Source organism: Danio rerio, chromosome 2, assembly GCF_052040795.2.
Source record: "Danio rerio strain M-AB ecotype USA chromosome 2, GRCz13ab, whole genome shotgun sequence".
NCBI classification, from domain to species: domain Eukaryota; kingdom Metazoa; phylum Chordata; class Actinopteri; order Cypriniformes; family Danionidae; genus Danio; species Danio rerio.
This window is the reverse complement of record NC_141022.1, coordinates 2,034,462-2,052,263: the sequence shown is the minus strand read 5'-3', so window position 1 is coordinate 2,052,263 and position 17,802 is coordinate 2,034,462. Positions and strand designations below refer to the sequence as shown.

Genomic DNA, 17,802 nt, shown 5'->3' with positions numbered 1-17,802 from the left:
ACAATTTAAAGTAAATACTATACTGTTTTTAAACCATACTATAGTCAAGTACTTAAATTAATCTGGTATTATTATGGTAACATAATAACTACAGTGATGTAAATAAATATAGATAGTAAAGAACTATATCATATTACAACAGACCACAGTTTACTGTAAACTAAAATATACTGCAGTATTTACTACAGATTATCAGTTCACAATTGTTAATATTACAGTATTCGTTAACGAAAGAGTTTTAAATACAATAATAATATATATACAATATAATACACTTTACTATAGTATGCATAGCAGTCATATTTACACATCCATTGTTTTCCCAAATAATAATGTGTGAATGTTTTTTAATGCTGTACACTGTTTATTTTTATATGCAATGTGATATTTACATATGGATTAATTTAACTGCAGATTAAATTAATTGCTCAAATTACTGAACATCTCATTCTCTTGTCCCAGTTCTGCATAAAAGCAAAGGGCAACAACATATTTTATTAATAAATACAAAGACAACGCACATTTATCAGCGTTTATCTATTGGCAAACCAAGTATTTAAGTGGTCTAATAATATTAAAAATGTTATACATATGCTTTAATTCCCCGCTACAGGTGTTCACGCTTTAACGTGTTCATATTATCCAATCAGGTCGGAGTACCAGTCTGCACGCACGGAGCGTAATTAATATTCATGAGCCAAGCCTTTATGAGAGAAGGATTGGTAGAATTGTGTCCGTTTGCTGTTTAAACTATCAGCTTGCTCCGCCACCACGACTCGTTGTGCGAGTGTCTTGAAGATATTATGACATGTTTATGTTATCTATAAGTGGCCAAGGAGAAGATTAAACGAATATGGAACAGGTACAGAATTTTTAAATATGTATAAATTGCAAACAACTTATTAAAACGCCGAAAGGTGTACTTTTTTGCTCACGTAAATAACGTTAGAGGGGTTTAAATTCAGTATAAATCGTACCAGTAATGTGTATTTTCTTTACGTGAAATGTATTTTATGTAACGTTATATACACACAATTGTTTTATTTCAGCTAAAAGTAGTATTTTCTTAGTTCTCCTTAGGAAATAAAAGTACAAAACCTGTCATTAGGACGGTAAGTTGATCGCATTTGTTCCTAAATGGTTCATATTTGTGCCTTATAGTTATACATTAGTACCTGAAAAGTAAAAAGGTGTACTTCTTGAAACTTTAGGTATTGATATGTTATACTGAGGTACCAAAACACGGCCTTTTAGATACAAATGTTTGGTACAGTGACAGCTTTTGTACCTTTATACTTCTTCAGTTTTCAATTATAAGGTGCCACAACATGAGTCACAAAGTTTAATGTTTTGAAAGTGAAATATAAATGCATTACTTGACAGTTGAATAAATACATTTTTTATGATGTTTGGTTTGTTAGGAGAGGACAATATTTGGCTGTTTGAAAACCTGTAATATGAGGGTTAAAACAAAATCTAAATATTGAGAAAATAGTTTTAAAGTTGTCCAAATTAGGTTCATATGCAGCAATTCAATCCAACTTTACCTCAATCAAAAAGGGACCCTTATGGGTACAAATTTTGTACCTTTATATCTGTTCAGTGGTTTGTTGAATTTGATAAATTTGACCCTGGACCACAAAAACAAAGTCATAATGTTTAAAGTTTTAAATTGAAATATTATACATCACCTGATGTATAAATAAATAAATAAATAAAATAATTATTTGCTGTATGGGTTGTTAGGAGATGTCAATATTTATCTGTTTGGAAATCTCTAATATAATCTAAATATTGACTAAATATAGCCTTTAAATTTGTCCAAAATAAGTTTATATGCTGCAATTCATATTACTATTCAAATATAGATTTTGATTACAATAGGAAATGTATGAAATATCATCATGAAACATGATAATTGCTTAATGTTATAATTATTTTATCATAAAAGAAAAATGTATAATTTTGACCCATAAAATGTGCTTTGTTTGTTCGTTTTTTTACAGAATGTTATGAATTTTGTGCTTTAAAATGGTAGAGTTTCACAATATTGGAAAAATCTGACAAAACGATTAATATTGCAGTATAAATTCAATTTCACCAGACGGCTTGAATAGCTCTGTTTAGAAAAAAATCTTGAATTTAAATTGATTGGCGTGATTTTATTATCGGTGGAATCATGCATTGAAAAATAATAAATAAATTGCAAGCAAGACTAATTATAACAGAGCAAAGAAAATAGTCAAATAAACAGTGCTTAATGGTTTCCAGAGAGTCAAACATTATTCAAGTACAGAAATTGAATAATTATATATTAAATCACACATCGTATTAATAATTAAGTAAAATTATTCTTCGTTAAAGTTACAAATGTTGTATTTTTTGTTTCCAAATGCTTTAAACTCTCTTGAAATGCCTTTAAAACACATCCAAATGATAAAGTTTCACTTTGCAATCTTGCAACGACTACACAAATATCATGTGTTTTCAACTGTTCGACTATAATCCCAATTCAACATTGCATATCCTGCAATGTAACTATTGCAAACATGCATATTGCGATATCGATGCTGAAGCTATATATTATGCATACTCCAGGGTGATAAATGTGTGTGAACCAAAGTATTAATTTGTAATGAACTGATTTTTGTTGTTGACTACAGGAAGTGTGCACCAATTTCAAATCCATAAGAGCAAAGTTCCAGGAGGAGATCCAGGGCAAATACAGACCTGTGCTTCCTGAGAAACCCAAACGCCTCCCGACATACACGGTCAGCTGTTCTGCTCCGATAACACTGAGCTCATGTTCAGCTGTGGAGTTCAAAACCCCAAATCAAGCCCAATCAGACCCAAAAGCGTACTCGGGAAAACGTCCTATATCATTCCCAAAAACATTATCTGAAGTCAGCAGCAGCGGAGATGGCCAGAACAGACAGTCGCTCAAAATCCGGCGTTTGCCTCTTGTGTTGCCGGTTTCGGATGATTCTTCTGCTCCAGCTCCTCCAAAGGGAGTCATCTCTCCTCTGAAATTCATCAAGAAACCAATCCCCACGCCTTTCAGTTTGACCAAAGTGTCAGTATGCACCAAGGAATATGGGAAAAACGGGAAAAATGGTCTGGGGTTAGTAAAACACAGCAGTATTTTTAATTCAGAAGAGCCTGCGAATACAGAAGCCGTTGATCTCCCCCAGAGTACAGCATCAAATTCTGCATCCCCATGTGCCAGCTTAGAGAACTCACCGAATGAATCGTTGACTGATTCGTCTTCCAGTAGTGTTACGCATTTCTTTGACCACCAGCATGTCTTGAGCACATTAGAGAAAGCCAAAAGAAAGCTCAACCACAAGAACCTGATGGTGTGCGGCAGACCAAAGGGCTTCAGCTGTAGTAAAGCTCTAGTGCTTCCTAATGAGTGTCCGTCGTCTCCTGCGAAGTCTAAAGTCTGTCGTCCAGAGAATTCTCCATTGAAGATTACTGGAAACTCACACTGTAAGTTTGGAAACTGTATGAATGTATTGTATTTAAACAATAATATGGAGAAGATGCGTCTCAGACATGCCATGTGGAGTCTGCTTTGAGGTTAGGATCTGGAGATAAAGCACAAAAATTCAGAAAATGTCTTCTCTGTTGTTATTATCAGCCATGTTAGGGGTTTAAAAAGGTCAACAACAAGTTAAACACCATTTACTATCAAAATGTTTATCACATTGAAGCATTTTGCATTAATTTACATTAATAATAGATTCAGTTTACTTTAAAATATCCATTGTTTATTTATCTTTATTGTTATATATCAGGCAAAATGAATGGAAAATGCTTGACGTCTTTGATTTCTGCAATACTAAGTCACATACAGTGTATGAAGGTATAGGATTTCCAAAAAGAAAGTGACATTAATGTAAGATGTGATCAATTTTGAAGAAGATTTAAATGTATTATTCATTTAATCTTGACGGTGATATGTCTTGTGTGTGATTGTGTCGTAGCCTTCATCACTGCGATGAAGCTCAGTGGATTCATTCGTCCCGAAAGGCAACGCAAAACTCTTCCTGATCTGACATCCCTGGGTCCTGTGCCTTTTAAACCAGCTAGACCTCCACATGTAGACCTCAGCAAATATAAAAGCAGATCTGATGTCATTCACACCAACAATACACTAGCTACCGGTTTGTAGATCTCATCCACTTCATGTCTTTTCTACGTCTCCTCTTACTCTTTTTCTATGGATGCAACGATTATAGATTTTGGTTGTACGATTATTGTCTGAAAAATAATCAGTGGTTATTACGATTATTAATTCATTAATTTCAAAACACTACTAGTTTAGAAATTCACATGAAAACCCCTTGTATTTAAATTGTTATCTATTGCTAGTCAGTAACCAAATACAGCACAAAATAATATAAAAAAAAAAACAAACAACAGTCCATTTGTTCTCTTTAGACTTAAAAATAAGTGAAAAAGTTTTAGATTTTATCAGAAAATATTACACAGAAAATAAATGACTGAGCAATGATTGAAGAAATGAGTAAATAAATAAAAATAGCATTTGTCTAATGTAAATCTAAGCTAATCTATATATTATTATTCAGTATTATTTAGTATTTAAATTAACTGTTGTTTACATCTGTGTCCATACATATATAATCATTTTTAATAATAATAATAATAATTTTTATGTAGATATATGTAATAATGTTACATGTAATAATTTATCTAACACATCTTTTGTTTACGTTGCACTGAAAGCCACAGAAGGTACAAGGAGGTCGTGCCGCTATATGTATTATTATATATAATTATATTATATTTCTATATGTGCCGTATGCCGCGCTTCTCCATTGGAAATAACGGACAGTTGGCAAAACTTTTAGCTGCTGCAGTTTTGTTCTGTGCAGAGATGCACTGTTGAGAAGTCTTTAAGATTAATTAAGCGTTATGAATACACGCGTTAATAGGGAAATTGGTTAATCGTTGCATCCCTATTCTCTTCTGCTTTAAAAATGTTGTGTAATTTGTATTTATTTGTTTGTGGTTTTTACATGTGTGGGTTACGGCTAATAATATTGACCTTAAAATGGTGTTTAAAAAATTTAAAAGTGCTTTTATTCTAGCCAAAATAAAACAAATAAGACTTTCTCCAGAAGAAAAATATATTATCAGACATACTGTGCAAATTTCCTTGCTCTGTTAAACATCATTTGGAAAATATTTTAAAAAGAAGAAAAAAAAAAAATTAAAAGGGGGCTAATAATTCTGACTTCAACTGTGTGTTATTTACACAAAACTGGTGAATTTGCCAGTTAGTATAACCAAAACTCATAATTTTATTTAAATTAGAAAGCAAGTTATCGACAATTTAGTTTTGTATATTGTATATTTTTGTATATTTAATCAATAAACTGAAAATGAACCCAAAAATAAATGAAAGACACTTTGCAAATTATATGTTTGAGACCAGGCATTAACAAACTGTCTCTACTAGATGTCGAATTGGATACTCTAGGTTGACTTATTTGTATTCACTGAATAACGAATCAACACCTAAATGTAATTACTGCCAAGCTGCTCTTATCATGAAACATTTTGTTGGAATGTGGAAGTCTGAATACCATTAGACTATTAGGCAAGCATTTTAATGGATATTTTTAAAAGGTACCACCAGGAAGAATCTTAGATTATTTATTAAAAATTGAATTGGAAAATCATTTAACTTTGAATATATTTTTGTGTGAATTTTATTAATTTCTATTGTATATTTGTCTAAGTAACTTTTTATTGTAATACGAATTTGCTTTTATCATGTAATATTTTTACGTATATCCATTTTGCCATGAAATAGCCAAAGGTTGCTGATATGGAAATAAGTAAAGAATTAATAAATAATTAATTGACAATAAATACTTAATTTTTTATTAAAATACTTTAATTTTTAGGAACAATATTGCTGGTAAAAATTGCAATTGTTGTTACAAAAACATGACATCTTATGCCATTTCGTGCTTAATAGACTAATTACATTGTGACTTAATTTATTTATACAGAACTGGTCAGTTTCCGCAGTTAATATAATCATAAATCAGACAGCGAGTTATGGACAGTTTAACTTTATTTATAGAAAACTGTACATTGTTTTTTACTCCTCTTCTAGAAAGTGTTCCCGAGAATGAGACTTTGACTGTGGGCAATGCAGCTCTTGATGAAAGCCTGCCTCCTCCTGAATTTCCAGATTTCGATATGTCTGCTCCAGAAGCTGCAGACAGTAGTGCCATAAATCTGGCGGCTCTGGAATTAGAGGCGACTGAAATTTTGGCTTCAGATTTGTCTCCTCCAGCACCAGCAGCAGATGAAGACAACAACCTGGATTCACAGGTAGCATTAAAAAAGGGGGAAGGCGTGCTTGGGCATTTCCAAACATCAAATACATTTTATTAAACCATTAAAATTACCATATTTTATCCATAATCTACAGAAGTTAAAATAGTAGCTAATAGTTACATTAAATGCTAATTAAAAGCCATCAGCTTTTCCTATTTTTTTGTGACCCCTGGGATTAGTTTTACGCCAAGTTAAGATTTTTGACACCTTTACAGCACTAACGTACATTCGAAATAACTACAAGCCATGACTGAACATGAAGGATGATCTCCAAAATTAAACCAAGAATAGACTTGTGTGCTGTAAACATTGTGCCCACCATTAGGTTACTGTTAAAATTAAATGAATAAATGACTATAATAAATGATAAGGCTTTAGAAGGTTGTACTTTGGATAGCTTTGCTATGTTTAATTCCTAATAAATAAATGTTACTTTCTTTTATTGTGTTGTCTGTCAGTCTTCAGAGGAGAAGAGAAATGTTGGGGTTTTGCCGTTGACTACAGAGACGGTGACCTCTGACCTTAGGGTGAACGGATCACACACTAACGTCAGCTTGAGCAGTGAACAGCAGCGCTCATCAGAACCAGTGTAAAACTTTCGTTCTGTTGAATGTTATCGTAATTATACTGAAAAGGGAATGTTTTATCCAGAAAATATTTTAGGGCAAATGTTTGAGATATATACAATACCTGACAAAAGTCTTTTGGTCGATCCCAGTTGTGAGAGCAACAAATAATAACTTGACTTCTAGTTGATCACTTGGAAAAGTGTCAGAAGGTGGATTTCTCTGCTAAATCATCTGTTGAACTGCATCACCAATACTGCAGAAGACCTACTGGAACCAGCATGGAGCCAAGATTCTTATAGAAATCAGTCAAGTTTGGTGAAGGAAGTATTATGGTTTGGGGTTGCATTCAGTATGGGGATGTGCAAGAGATATGCAGAGTGGGTGATCAACATCATTTGTTTAGCAGGATAGCGCTCCTTCTCATACTTCAGCCTCCACATCAAAGCTCCTGATAGCAAAGGGGCTACAGGATTGGCCAGCCTAGTCACCAGACATGAACATTATTGAGAATGTCTGGGGTAAGATGGAGGAGGTGTTGAAGATGAATCCAAAGAATGTTTTTAAACTCTGGGAGTCCTGCAAGAACGCTTTCTTCACCATTCCAGATGACTTTATTAATCAGTGATTTGAGTCAGAGATGTATGGATGCAGTCCTCCAAGCTCATGATGGAGTCAGACACAATATTCATTCTGTCTCCACTGCAGCAGGACTTTATCAAGGCATGATCATATTTTCAACTAGAAGTCAACTTATTATTTGTTATTCCTAAGACTTAGATAGGCGACAAGATTACATTGTTTTTTGTGGAATGAATGATTATTAAGAAACTGTTATGATTGTAAATTTATATATATTGAATATTTAGAACAAGTGTTGCCATGAATATAGCCAATGCTGCTGTTATGGCATTAAAACATATAAAGTAATTAATTAATTAAACAAATGGAAAAAAGAATGAATAAATAAATCAATAATTAATAAATAATTAAAATAAATAAGTAAATTGTATATTTATATAGTTCTGAATGGTTGTCTAATATTTAAAATTAGTAGTATCATTATTTTTGCCCTCCTGTGAAATTTAAATTCTGCTTCAAATATTTCTCTAGTGATATTAACCAAAGCAAGGGATTTTTTTTTCACAGTGTTATTTAATATATTTTATATTTATTATATTTTTATTATATCTATTATACAGTACGGCTGAAATATGTATTTATTTAAATTGGAAAAATTGCTAAGGTCAATATTAGTAGCCCTCTTAAGAAATTGTTATTTTTTGATTGGCTACAGAACAAACCACAATGAATGTTATACAATGAATACAGTATAATAATTATATAAATTAACCTAGTTAAGCAATGAAATTGCACTTTAAGTTGAAGTATCTTGAAAAGTAATATATGTACTCTCATCATGTCTAAGACAAAAGAACTTAGTAATTAAAATTTGTATTAGTATCAGTAAATAATTATAACTAAATGTGTCGAAAAACACTCTCTCCATTAAACAGCAATTTTTAAATATTTGAAAATAATAAACATTTCACAGGAGGGCTAATAATTCTGTCGTCAACTGTAAATTGCACAATACAATGCAGGATAATTCAGATAATTCTTGTTTTCTTCAGCTCTTCTCAGTCGAGACGTTTCCATGAACCTTTTGACAATGTTTACGAGGACGTGGAGGCGGTGCCCAAATTTCCAGTTGCTCAAAGCTCATTGAAGTATAAAGGAGCTCCTAAAAGTGAGTATTATACTAGCCGAACAGCTACAGAAAGTCTGTAAATGTCATTAACGTATTTTCTTCTTCAGATCCATATGCAGATAACAGCAGTTTGGTGAGTAAATATAAATTATTCATTTATAAAATACTGTTTGACATTGTGTAAGCGGGATTCGTATATTGTATCAGGATTCAAATCGGGATTCGTATGCTGGAAATTCAGTTTATTAGGAGCATTATGTGAATCATCTATCAATTCCAGACTCGTAAAATGTTTCTTAATTTGTTTGACAGAAAGAAGAAACGTGGAGGACTATATGGCACGTGCCTCAGTGGTTGGTCAACATTTATTTCCTTGCACTGTTGTCTGTAGGCTGATGTTACAGTTCATGTTTATGTGCAGTGCATAGAAATAATCCAGCTAACTCGTTGAACTTGCTTGTTTCCATGTTATAAAATAAAGGTCGAATCCAGCTGAAGATCAAAATGGACACACTCAGCATGATAGGTATTACCAAATCTGTTTTATTCTGTGTGTGACTGAACTCGTCTTGCGGTTTTTATAAATTTACTGTAATCTGTAAAAATGTACTGGGATGTGGATTTAGTGTTTTTTTTTTTACTTAGACTTGCAATTTAGTTTTATTTATTAATTGATTTATTACCTTTATTTTGTAAAGGCAGTTTTGATATTTGCCAATATCAATAGCAATAATAATTTTACTTCTAATGCACCCTTCAACTCCCATAGTCACTATACTAGGCAGACTAATAAACAACAGATACATGTAACAGCATAGCAAACAATATGTGTGGAGTTTGCATGTTCTCCCCGTGTTGGCGTGGGTTTCCTCTGGGTGCTCCGGTTTCCCCCACAGTCCAAACACTTGCGCTATAGGGGAATTGATGAACTAAATTGGCCGTAGTGTATGAATGTGTGTGTGTGTGTGTGAATGAAAGTGTATGAGTGTTTCTGAGTTGGCGGTTCATTCCGCTGTGGTAACCACTGATTAATTAAGGGACTAAGCTGATAATAAAATGAATTAACAATATAAAATAAATAACAAACAAACATAATCCTCAGTAACGGGGTATTTCTGGTGAGGTTTCAATGGACACTGAGAAAAAAGGAAGATGAGATTTAGTCGTTCTTCATATACACTACATGACAAAAGTCTTGTTGCGTCAACTAGAATGGCAAAGAAAGCGTTCCTGCAGGACTCCCAGAGTTCATCAAGATCCTTTGGATTCATCTTCAATGCCTCCTTCTTCATCTTACCCCAGACATGCTCAATAATGTTTATATCTGGTGACTGGGCTGGCCAATCTTTGCTTTCAGGAGCTTTGATGTGGAGGCTGAAGTATGAGAAGGAGCGCTATCCTGCTGGAGATTTGTCCTGCTTCTGTGGTTTGTAATGTAATGGGCAGCACAAATGTCTTGATACTCAGGCTGTTGATGTTGATCATCCATTCTGCAGATGTCTGGCACACCCCTATACTGAATGTAACCCCAAACCATGATTTTTCCTTCACCAAACTTGACTGATTTCTGTGAGAATCTTGGTCCATGCTGGTTCCAGTAGGTCTTCTGCAGTATTGGTGATGATTGGGATGCAGATCAGCAGATGATTCATCAGAGAAATCCACCTTCTGACACTTTTCCAAATGATCAACTAGAAGTCGAGTTATTATTTGTTGCTCTTTCAACTTGGATCGACGTCAAGATTTTCGTCAGGTGGTGTAAGCTGTCCTGCTTAAAAATGTGATTTTTTTTCAGAAAGAAGCAGTCGAGCCCAGATCACCACGAGGATAAAGAGCAGAAGAAGAAAGAGAAGCAGCGTCTGGAGAAGGAGAAGAAGGAGCAGAAAGAGAAGGATAAGAAGAGGAATGAACTGCACAAGAAATTTAAAGTAAATTCTAATGCATTAACACTACACACTCAGTGTCAGCCCATGCATTTAAATGAAAGGAGTTTGAAAAGGCAGATGGCGCTCTAGGCTAGTTTTGAACAGCAGACGATGCTCTATGCTAGTTTTGAATAGCAGACGATGCTCTAAGCTAGTTTTTAAAAGGAGACGAGGCTCTAGGCTAGTTTTTAACAGCAGATGGTGCTCTAGACTAGTTTTTAACAGCAGATGGTGCTCTAGGCCAGTTTGCAACATCAGATGGCGCTCTAGGCTAGTTTTTAACAACAAATAGCGCTCTAGGCTAGTTTTTTGCACTAGATGGCCCTCTAGGCTAGTTTTAACAGCAGACGGTGCTTTAGGCTAGCTTTTAAACCGCAGACGGCACTCTAGGTTAGTTTCTAAACAACAGACCGGTCTAGGCTAGTTTTTAACAACAATTAGCAGTCTAGGTCAGTTTTGACCAGCAGATGGTGCTCTAGGCTTGTGTTTAACAGTAGATGTCACTTTAGGCTAGGTGGCGCTCTAGGTTCTAACACAGATGCACACATTGTGGTGTCTTTGCTGATATATTGTCCAGCCCTGGTAGAAGTGCACTTTACCAGATTCCACCTGTTTTGACATGTAGTGCAGTGGCAATGCAAGTATGACTTTAGGTCCCACTTTTATCTCGTGATATGCATGTCATGTGTTTTTTCTAGATCACGGGACTGGAAGAGCCCATGTATCATGCCAGAGTGCTGGCGGACAGCAAACTCCGCAAGTACGACCTGCCTGTCAAGAGTGGAGATCTGATCAGCATCATCCGAACGGTCAACTGCCCCAAGGGGAAATGGCTGGCCAGAGACGCCAACAACAAATGTGAGTTGATGAAAAAACTTATGAGGCCATGTATATATGTAGACAGGATTTTTTTATAAAGATTTTTCTCGCCTTCGATTTAAAAATGACCTCAATCTGCATGAAAATGCACTGTGATCCATGTTAAAGTCTTCAATGATAGGTTCACATGCACTCCAGCCAGTTTAGTTCATCAATTCCCCTATAGCGAATGTGTTTGGACTGTGGGGGAACAGTGGGGCTAGCCACTGAGCCACCATGCCGCTATTGCTGATTCAGCTTTACTTGTTTCACTGATGCAGGAGGGGAAACGTCTTTTAATCGGTTTTTCTGTTTATAGACGGCTACATATCTGTGATGAATGTGGAGCTGAACATTAAGGAGATGCTGGAGCTTGGAAAAAAGGTTTCGCAGGCGGCTGGACGAGGCCAGACCGATGGAGATAACATCAGTTTCAGCAGCAGGTAATGACCTATAGACATTCTTACAGAAATGAAAGCCAGTGATGGCCATTTTTAAGTATTAAAGGGGATCCATTATGCAAACATCACTTACTGTATAAGAGGTTTACACACAGTTGTGTGGTGACGGTGTGTGAATACAGCTGTAGATCTAAATGCTTTTCTTGTTTGCTCTTTGTAGGTCCTCACATCAGAATCAAATGTTTACAAGCAGCTGTAAGTGTTTCTCTTTGTTTCCTTCATATAATGAAATATCGGCACCTTGAACTTAACAACAACAATCTTCTAGCTGAATTGAGTGTCTATAACTTGTTTTCTGACTTACTGCAAAAGTAAATATTAGATTTGGTTACATCACCTGTAAAAAAGCGATAATTATAGGAAAATGGTAATAATAAAATGACAAATAATATTAATAATCAAATCATTTACTAATAGGCCCACGCGGAATCTGCACGCACAGATTTCCGCAGATTTTTAGCCCCTCATTAATTCTGTTTATTTACTTAAATGTGTAAATCTATATTTATTCCCTTTTTTAATGAATTACAGTAATATTATTGACTATTATGAAAATGTTCATCTGATGTATGTACAGTGCAGTTTGTACAATAATATTTTAGATATATGAGAGATTTGCTTTGTTTACCAAATAAAGTGAATCTAATTGGATTTGCATTTTAAGCATTAAATAAAAGTTAAAAAAGGTATTATTTTTTTATTTCACATATTAAGTTTGTAGTTATGATACTCCCAAAATAATTCGGCAGAAATTCACAGATTTTTGACCAAAATTCTCCACAGAAATAGCAAAAAACGTCCGCAGATTCAGTCTGGCCCTGCTAATAATCAATAAAATGATGTAATAACTATATAAATTAATAATCATCATATGATTAAATATAATAAATGAAGAATAAATGAATATAAACAAATTAAAATTAAACACAACACAAATAAATGGTTGCATTTTTGAAACCACACACACAAGTTTGCTACAAGGAATCTCAGATCCTTAGATTCTTCTATGTGAACATCCTCTGGAAGACATTGTAAATCGGTTGTAAGTGTATGAGTACTTGTCTTTTGCATGTCAGCTTATCATCAGAAAGTAAAATCATGGTGTATAATATATTGATTTTCTATTCTGTGTGTTCTGTTGGCCTCCAGTCACTGATGACAGTGAAGAGTGGATGTATGAAGATGACACTTTCTCTCTGTCAACTGAGAATTTGTGAGTTTGAATCTTTTTCCTTTTCATAAAAATGCCTTCGGGTTGAGCTTTACAAATATTTCTAAACTGTTTATTGAGCTTTGAAGTTCTTCATTCACGAGCAGATGCAGCCATTGGATTCTTCCGCTCTCATTCACTTAAAACTGATATATAATTCTCCATTTTATGTATAGCCATGAGCATTTGTTTATAAAGCAAGTAGTTTGATCACTTTCTACTATTTATTTAAAGGAAACTGGATCGGAAGTTCTAAAACATTCGCAAAAACTAGTTTCGCATTGCAGAATCAGGTCAATAGGTTATTTATAAATCTATTTTTCCTTCTCTCTTTAAGGAGTCAGAACAGAGCGGCCTCTTTGCCTGATATATGTAAGTATGCATTTTAACTTGCTCAGAGCAATGTTTATATTAGTTAAACTGCTTGTTCAATACAGAAAATAATAGACACACACTGTAATATCTCTGTGGACCGCCTTTAGTGTTGATAATCGCCATGGCATTATTTCAGTATGCCTCTGCAATGTCACAACGTTTGTTCTTGTGTAGATTTGCATACATTTTTTGCTAACATCTTGTATTGATGAGAGTCAGACTGCTGCTCATCCGAAAAGATTCTCAATAGGGTTAAGGTTTGGACTGTGTGGTGGCCAGTCCATGTCTAATGCTTCCTGAAATGCTCCTTCACAATTTGAGCTAGACGAATCCCTTGGAATATGTCCTTTACTTTTTTTAATGTTTGTTTTTATATATTTACTTAGTTATTTAATGTTTATATAAAATAGTTTCGATCCTGTTATAGTATTCAGTGTATTATTGAGTAATCGTTACCTTTTTTTGCTCTCTCCGCAGTAGATAGTAACTCTTTCGCTGCTCATACTTTCAGTGATTGGAGTATTGAAGACCACCATGCACAGTGAGTTTGAACAATGAACATTTGATGTTTTTTTAATAATACAAGCATTTTTGAATGCTTGATTCTGATTGGCTGATAAACATTTGAATTAGAAATGCTAGTGTTCAATGTATTGTGATCATGAACATGCACAATATTGACATCGCAGACACTTCAAAACACAGTGAATAATAATTTATTATTATTTAAACTTTTATAGCGTCATATAGTCTTCTAATCATTTTCAGATTGATGTATTGGCGGTGGTTGTTGATTAGAGGATTAATAGGGTCATTTATTTTTAAGCATTAACATTTTCACATGTTAATCTGGTGGCGAGGCAGTGGCGCAGTAGGTAGTGCTGTCGCCTCACAGCAAGAAGGTTGCTGGTTCGAGCCTCGGCTCAGTTGGCGTTTCTGTGTGGAGTTTGCATGTTCTCCCTGCCTTCGCGTGGGTTTCCTCCGGGTGCTCCGGTTTCCCCCACAGTCCAAAGACATGCGGTACAGGTGAATTGGGTAGGCTAAATTGTCCGTAGGGTATGAGTGTGTGTGAATGTGTGCGTGCATGTTTCCCAGAGATGGGTTGCGTCTGGAAGGGCGTAAAAACTTGCTGGATAAGTTGGCGGTTCATTCCACTGTGGCGACCCTGGATTAATAAAGGAACTAAGCCGACAAGAAAATGAATGAATAAATGAACATGTTAATTTGAATGATTGAATGCAGTTTTTTTATTGAAATTAACTTGCTTTAAGAGATATACAGCAGGATTTTTTTTATTATATATTAACATTCAGAATCTGATCTAATTTATGCATTTATTTTTTTGTGTTTTGTTATTTTTATTTTTAATAGTTTTTCCCATGAAAACAGCTGTTGTTGCTGACATGGCATTAAATATCAATACGATACTGTATATGACTAAATGATTAACATTTGTCTGACAAACATTCAAATTGGTATATCTTTTCAAGAAACTAAGCCTGTTCTGTGTGTGATTTAATGTGCATTTTCGCTTAACAGGGAAGTAGAAAACTTCCAGTTTGCAGACATCGATCTCCTTCCACCGCCAGCACTGTACGCGGACTCTCTTTGAGCCTGAGGTATGGTCTATTGTACGTTGTATTTAATTTTTAAATTGCAGTTTTCGTATTTGTAAACTATAGTGCATGCAAAAGACAAGCATGGTTCCATGAAGATAAAAATAATTAACCCTTCTATGAAAATAAATTATTTGAAAAATATTTCTGACGTGACTTTTAACAGAGAAGATTTTTTTAAACGTTGTTTTTGCCATGATGACAGTACTAATATTTTGCTGTTTTTTCTGCAAGATACTTGCCTAAAGTGATATTTTTTGCAACATTTTTGCCCCTGAATATTAAGTAAACCTCATAGATATTAACCAACACAGGCTCGTTGCGGATACGTTCCCCTGTCTACATTTCTGAAGTCTGCATTTCATCTTTAAAACGAACGTAGCGGTATGACATCGCTATGGCTTCTGTTCCTTTTGGCGCTACCAGCTTACCGCTTACCTAAAAATACATGGTGTTACCAGTTTGTCTAGGAGCTCGGCAGACTTGGGATGCTTAGCAAAGTTGACCTCGACGACGAGTTTCGAGTTTGGCGAAGAATGCTTCCAGAAAACAGGTTAAACAAAAGCAAATGAAATAAAATAAAGAAATAAACAGGCACGACGGCTGCGACGGCTTTCCTTTTCTAGATTGCTTTTGAAAACACTATCGGTTGGGTTTAGGGACCGAGGTGGGTGGGCGGTCAGTTGACCATGACCTGGACTGGTCGCCTTAAGTGTATTTTGCGCCCTCTGGTGGATTTACGAAAGAAGAGGACGCACAGGAGGAATTTGAGATCACCAAAAAGCGTACACAGCGGTCTCTGGTGGATTTCCAAAAACAAAAACTGCAAGCAGATGTACCTCCGGTTACGTATTTCGCTGTCCCCAGAAATGTAGACTTTAGCACTGTACGTATCCGCAATGAACCTGGGTTGCATTTAACCAATTGGATGTGGCTTTTCTACATCTTGATATATTTAAAACACATTCATACATGTACTTTTGAACTGATTAAATCTAATAGTATTCAATTTTAAGAGTTTTAGATTGATTCTAAGAAATCTGACGATGTGCATTTAAAAAACTGACAAATAAAATCAACAGGTTACAAACAGTTAATAAACTTAATTGTAATCTTGCTTAATTTTTTCTTGCAATGAAATAGCCATCAGTTACTGATGCGGCAATAAATCAACAAACAAAATGTTCTTACACTGTTAAACATCACTTGGGGATTATTTGAAACAGAATTAAATGTGACAGGAGGGCTGATAATTTGCTATTTGAATGTAAATCTTTGCTATTTCTTTCCTTTTACAGTGACTTTGATGGTATGGTCAAAAAAATCCACATTTCTTAAGGAAGTTTCATCTGAAAAATGAATATCTAGCACAAGCCTTTTAACTGAGAAGTCATCAAATCATCAATTTTCAAAAACAGAGAAAACCAAACTCCCATTTGGATGAAAATCTTGATGTTTAAATCTGACTTTAGCATTGTTAGCATGTTGTATGATGGCTTTATTATTTCATGAAATGGGTTTGTCGCTAATCTTCATAACTGTTCTCATGAAAATCTTGACAGTAAGTTCATTGAAGTGTGTCGTCTCTAATATACACCTTTCAGCTGCGTTTGTCTTTTGTGCGTCTTTTGTTTTTGTGGGAACTTTGGAAGTTGGTGGTTTGTTAAATAAAGAAAACAGCTTGTAAATGTTGGCATGCAATAAACAGATGTGTAAACAGCAGGGATGACGAGCGTTCTTCTCTCTTCTGTAACCTAAAATCATTCAAATAGATTTATTAAAAAAGAGGAAATATCCAGTGAGCGGCAGTTTTGCGAGCGCAAATGCCTTGTTGATGCCAGAAGAGAATGACCAGACTGGTTCCAGCTGATAGAAAGGCAACAATAACTCAAATAACCACTCGTTACAACACGTCCAACCTTGAGGCGGATGGGCTACAGCAGCAGAAGAGCACACCGGGTGCTGCTCCTGTCAGCTAAGAACAGGAAACTGAGGCTACAATTCACACAGACTCACCAAAACTGGACAATAGAAGATTGGAGAAACGTTGCTGCTCTGATGAGTCTCCATTTCTGATGACACATTCAGATGGTCGGGTCAGATTTGACATCAACAACATGAAAGCATGGATCCATCCTGCCTTGAATCAGCGTTTCAGGCTGGTGGTGGTGTAATGGTGTGGGGGAGATTTTCTTGGCAAATTTTGGGTCCATTAGTACCAATTGAGCATCAACGCCACAGCCTACCTGAGTATTGCTGCTGACCATGTCCATCCCTTTATGAGCACAGTGTCTCCATCTTCTGATGGCTACTTCCAGCAGGATAACGCAGCATGTCATAAAGCTAAATCATCTCAGACTGGTTTCTTGAACATGACAATGAGTTCACTGTACTCGGATGGCCTCCACAGTCACCTGAGCTCAATGATCCAATAGAGCAGCTTTGGGATGTGGTGGAACGGGAGATTGGCATCATGGATGTGCAGCCGACAAATCTGCAGCAACTGTGTGATGCTATCATGTCAATATAAAAAAGAGAGAAGGAATATCGACGAACAGACATGATAAATATGTTTTTATTATTCAATAAATAACGTGCTAACAAATGTAAATAAAATATTTAATATGGCTTCGATCCTGATCTCCGCCTATATTTCTTAATTTTTAATTGATCGTGAAATTTATACTACAAATAAACATATT

At 35.1% G+C, this 17,802-nt stretch overlaps 1 protein-coding gene across 2 annotated transcripts; it reads left to right on the top strand.

Moving 5' to 3' along the window:
- The first annotated feature begins 734 nt into the window (after positions 1–734).
- On the top strand, positions 735–16,822 carry si:ch211-188c16.1. Of its 2 annotated transcripts, none has more exons than XM_087239720.1 (18): positions 735–862; positions 2,664–3,489; positions 3,987–4,166; positions 6,152–6,372; positions 6,837–6,967; positions 8,579–8,694; positions 8,763–8,788; positions 8,968–9,008; positions 9,137–9,181; positions 10,451–10,583; positions 11,279–11,438; positions 11,758–11,881; positions 12,060–12,094; positions 13,049–13,112; positions 13,447–13,481; positions 13,962–14,025; positions 15,024–15,115; positions 16,399–16,822. In XM_087239720.1, exons 1-17 carry the CDS (start codon positions 854–856, stop codon positions 15,094–15,096), a joined length of 2,283 nt encoding a protein of 760 aa, XP_087095846.1. In that variant the 5' UTR covers positions 735–853; the 3' UTR covers positions 15,097–15,115; positions 16,399–16,822. The 2 variants fall into 2 exon arrangements, with proteins under 2 accessions (XP_087095846.1, NP_001170918.1); NM_001177447.1 differs by having other exon boundaries at positions 771–862; positions 15,024–15,103; positions 16,399–16,724.
- Positions 16,823–17,802: the final 980 nt, after the last annotated feature.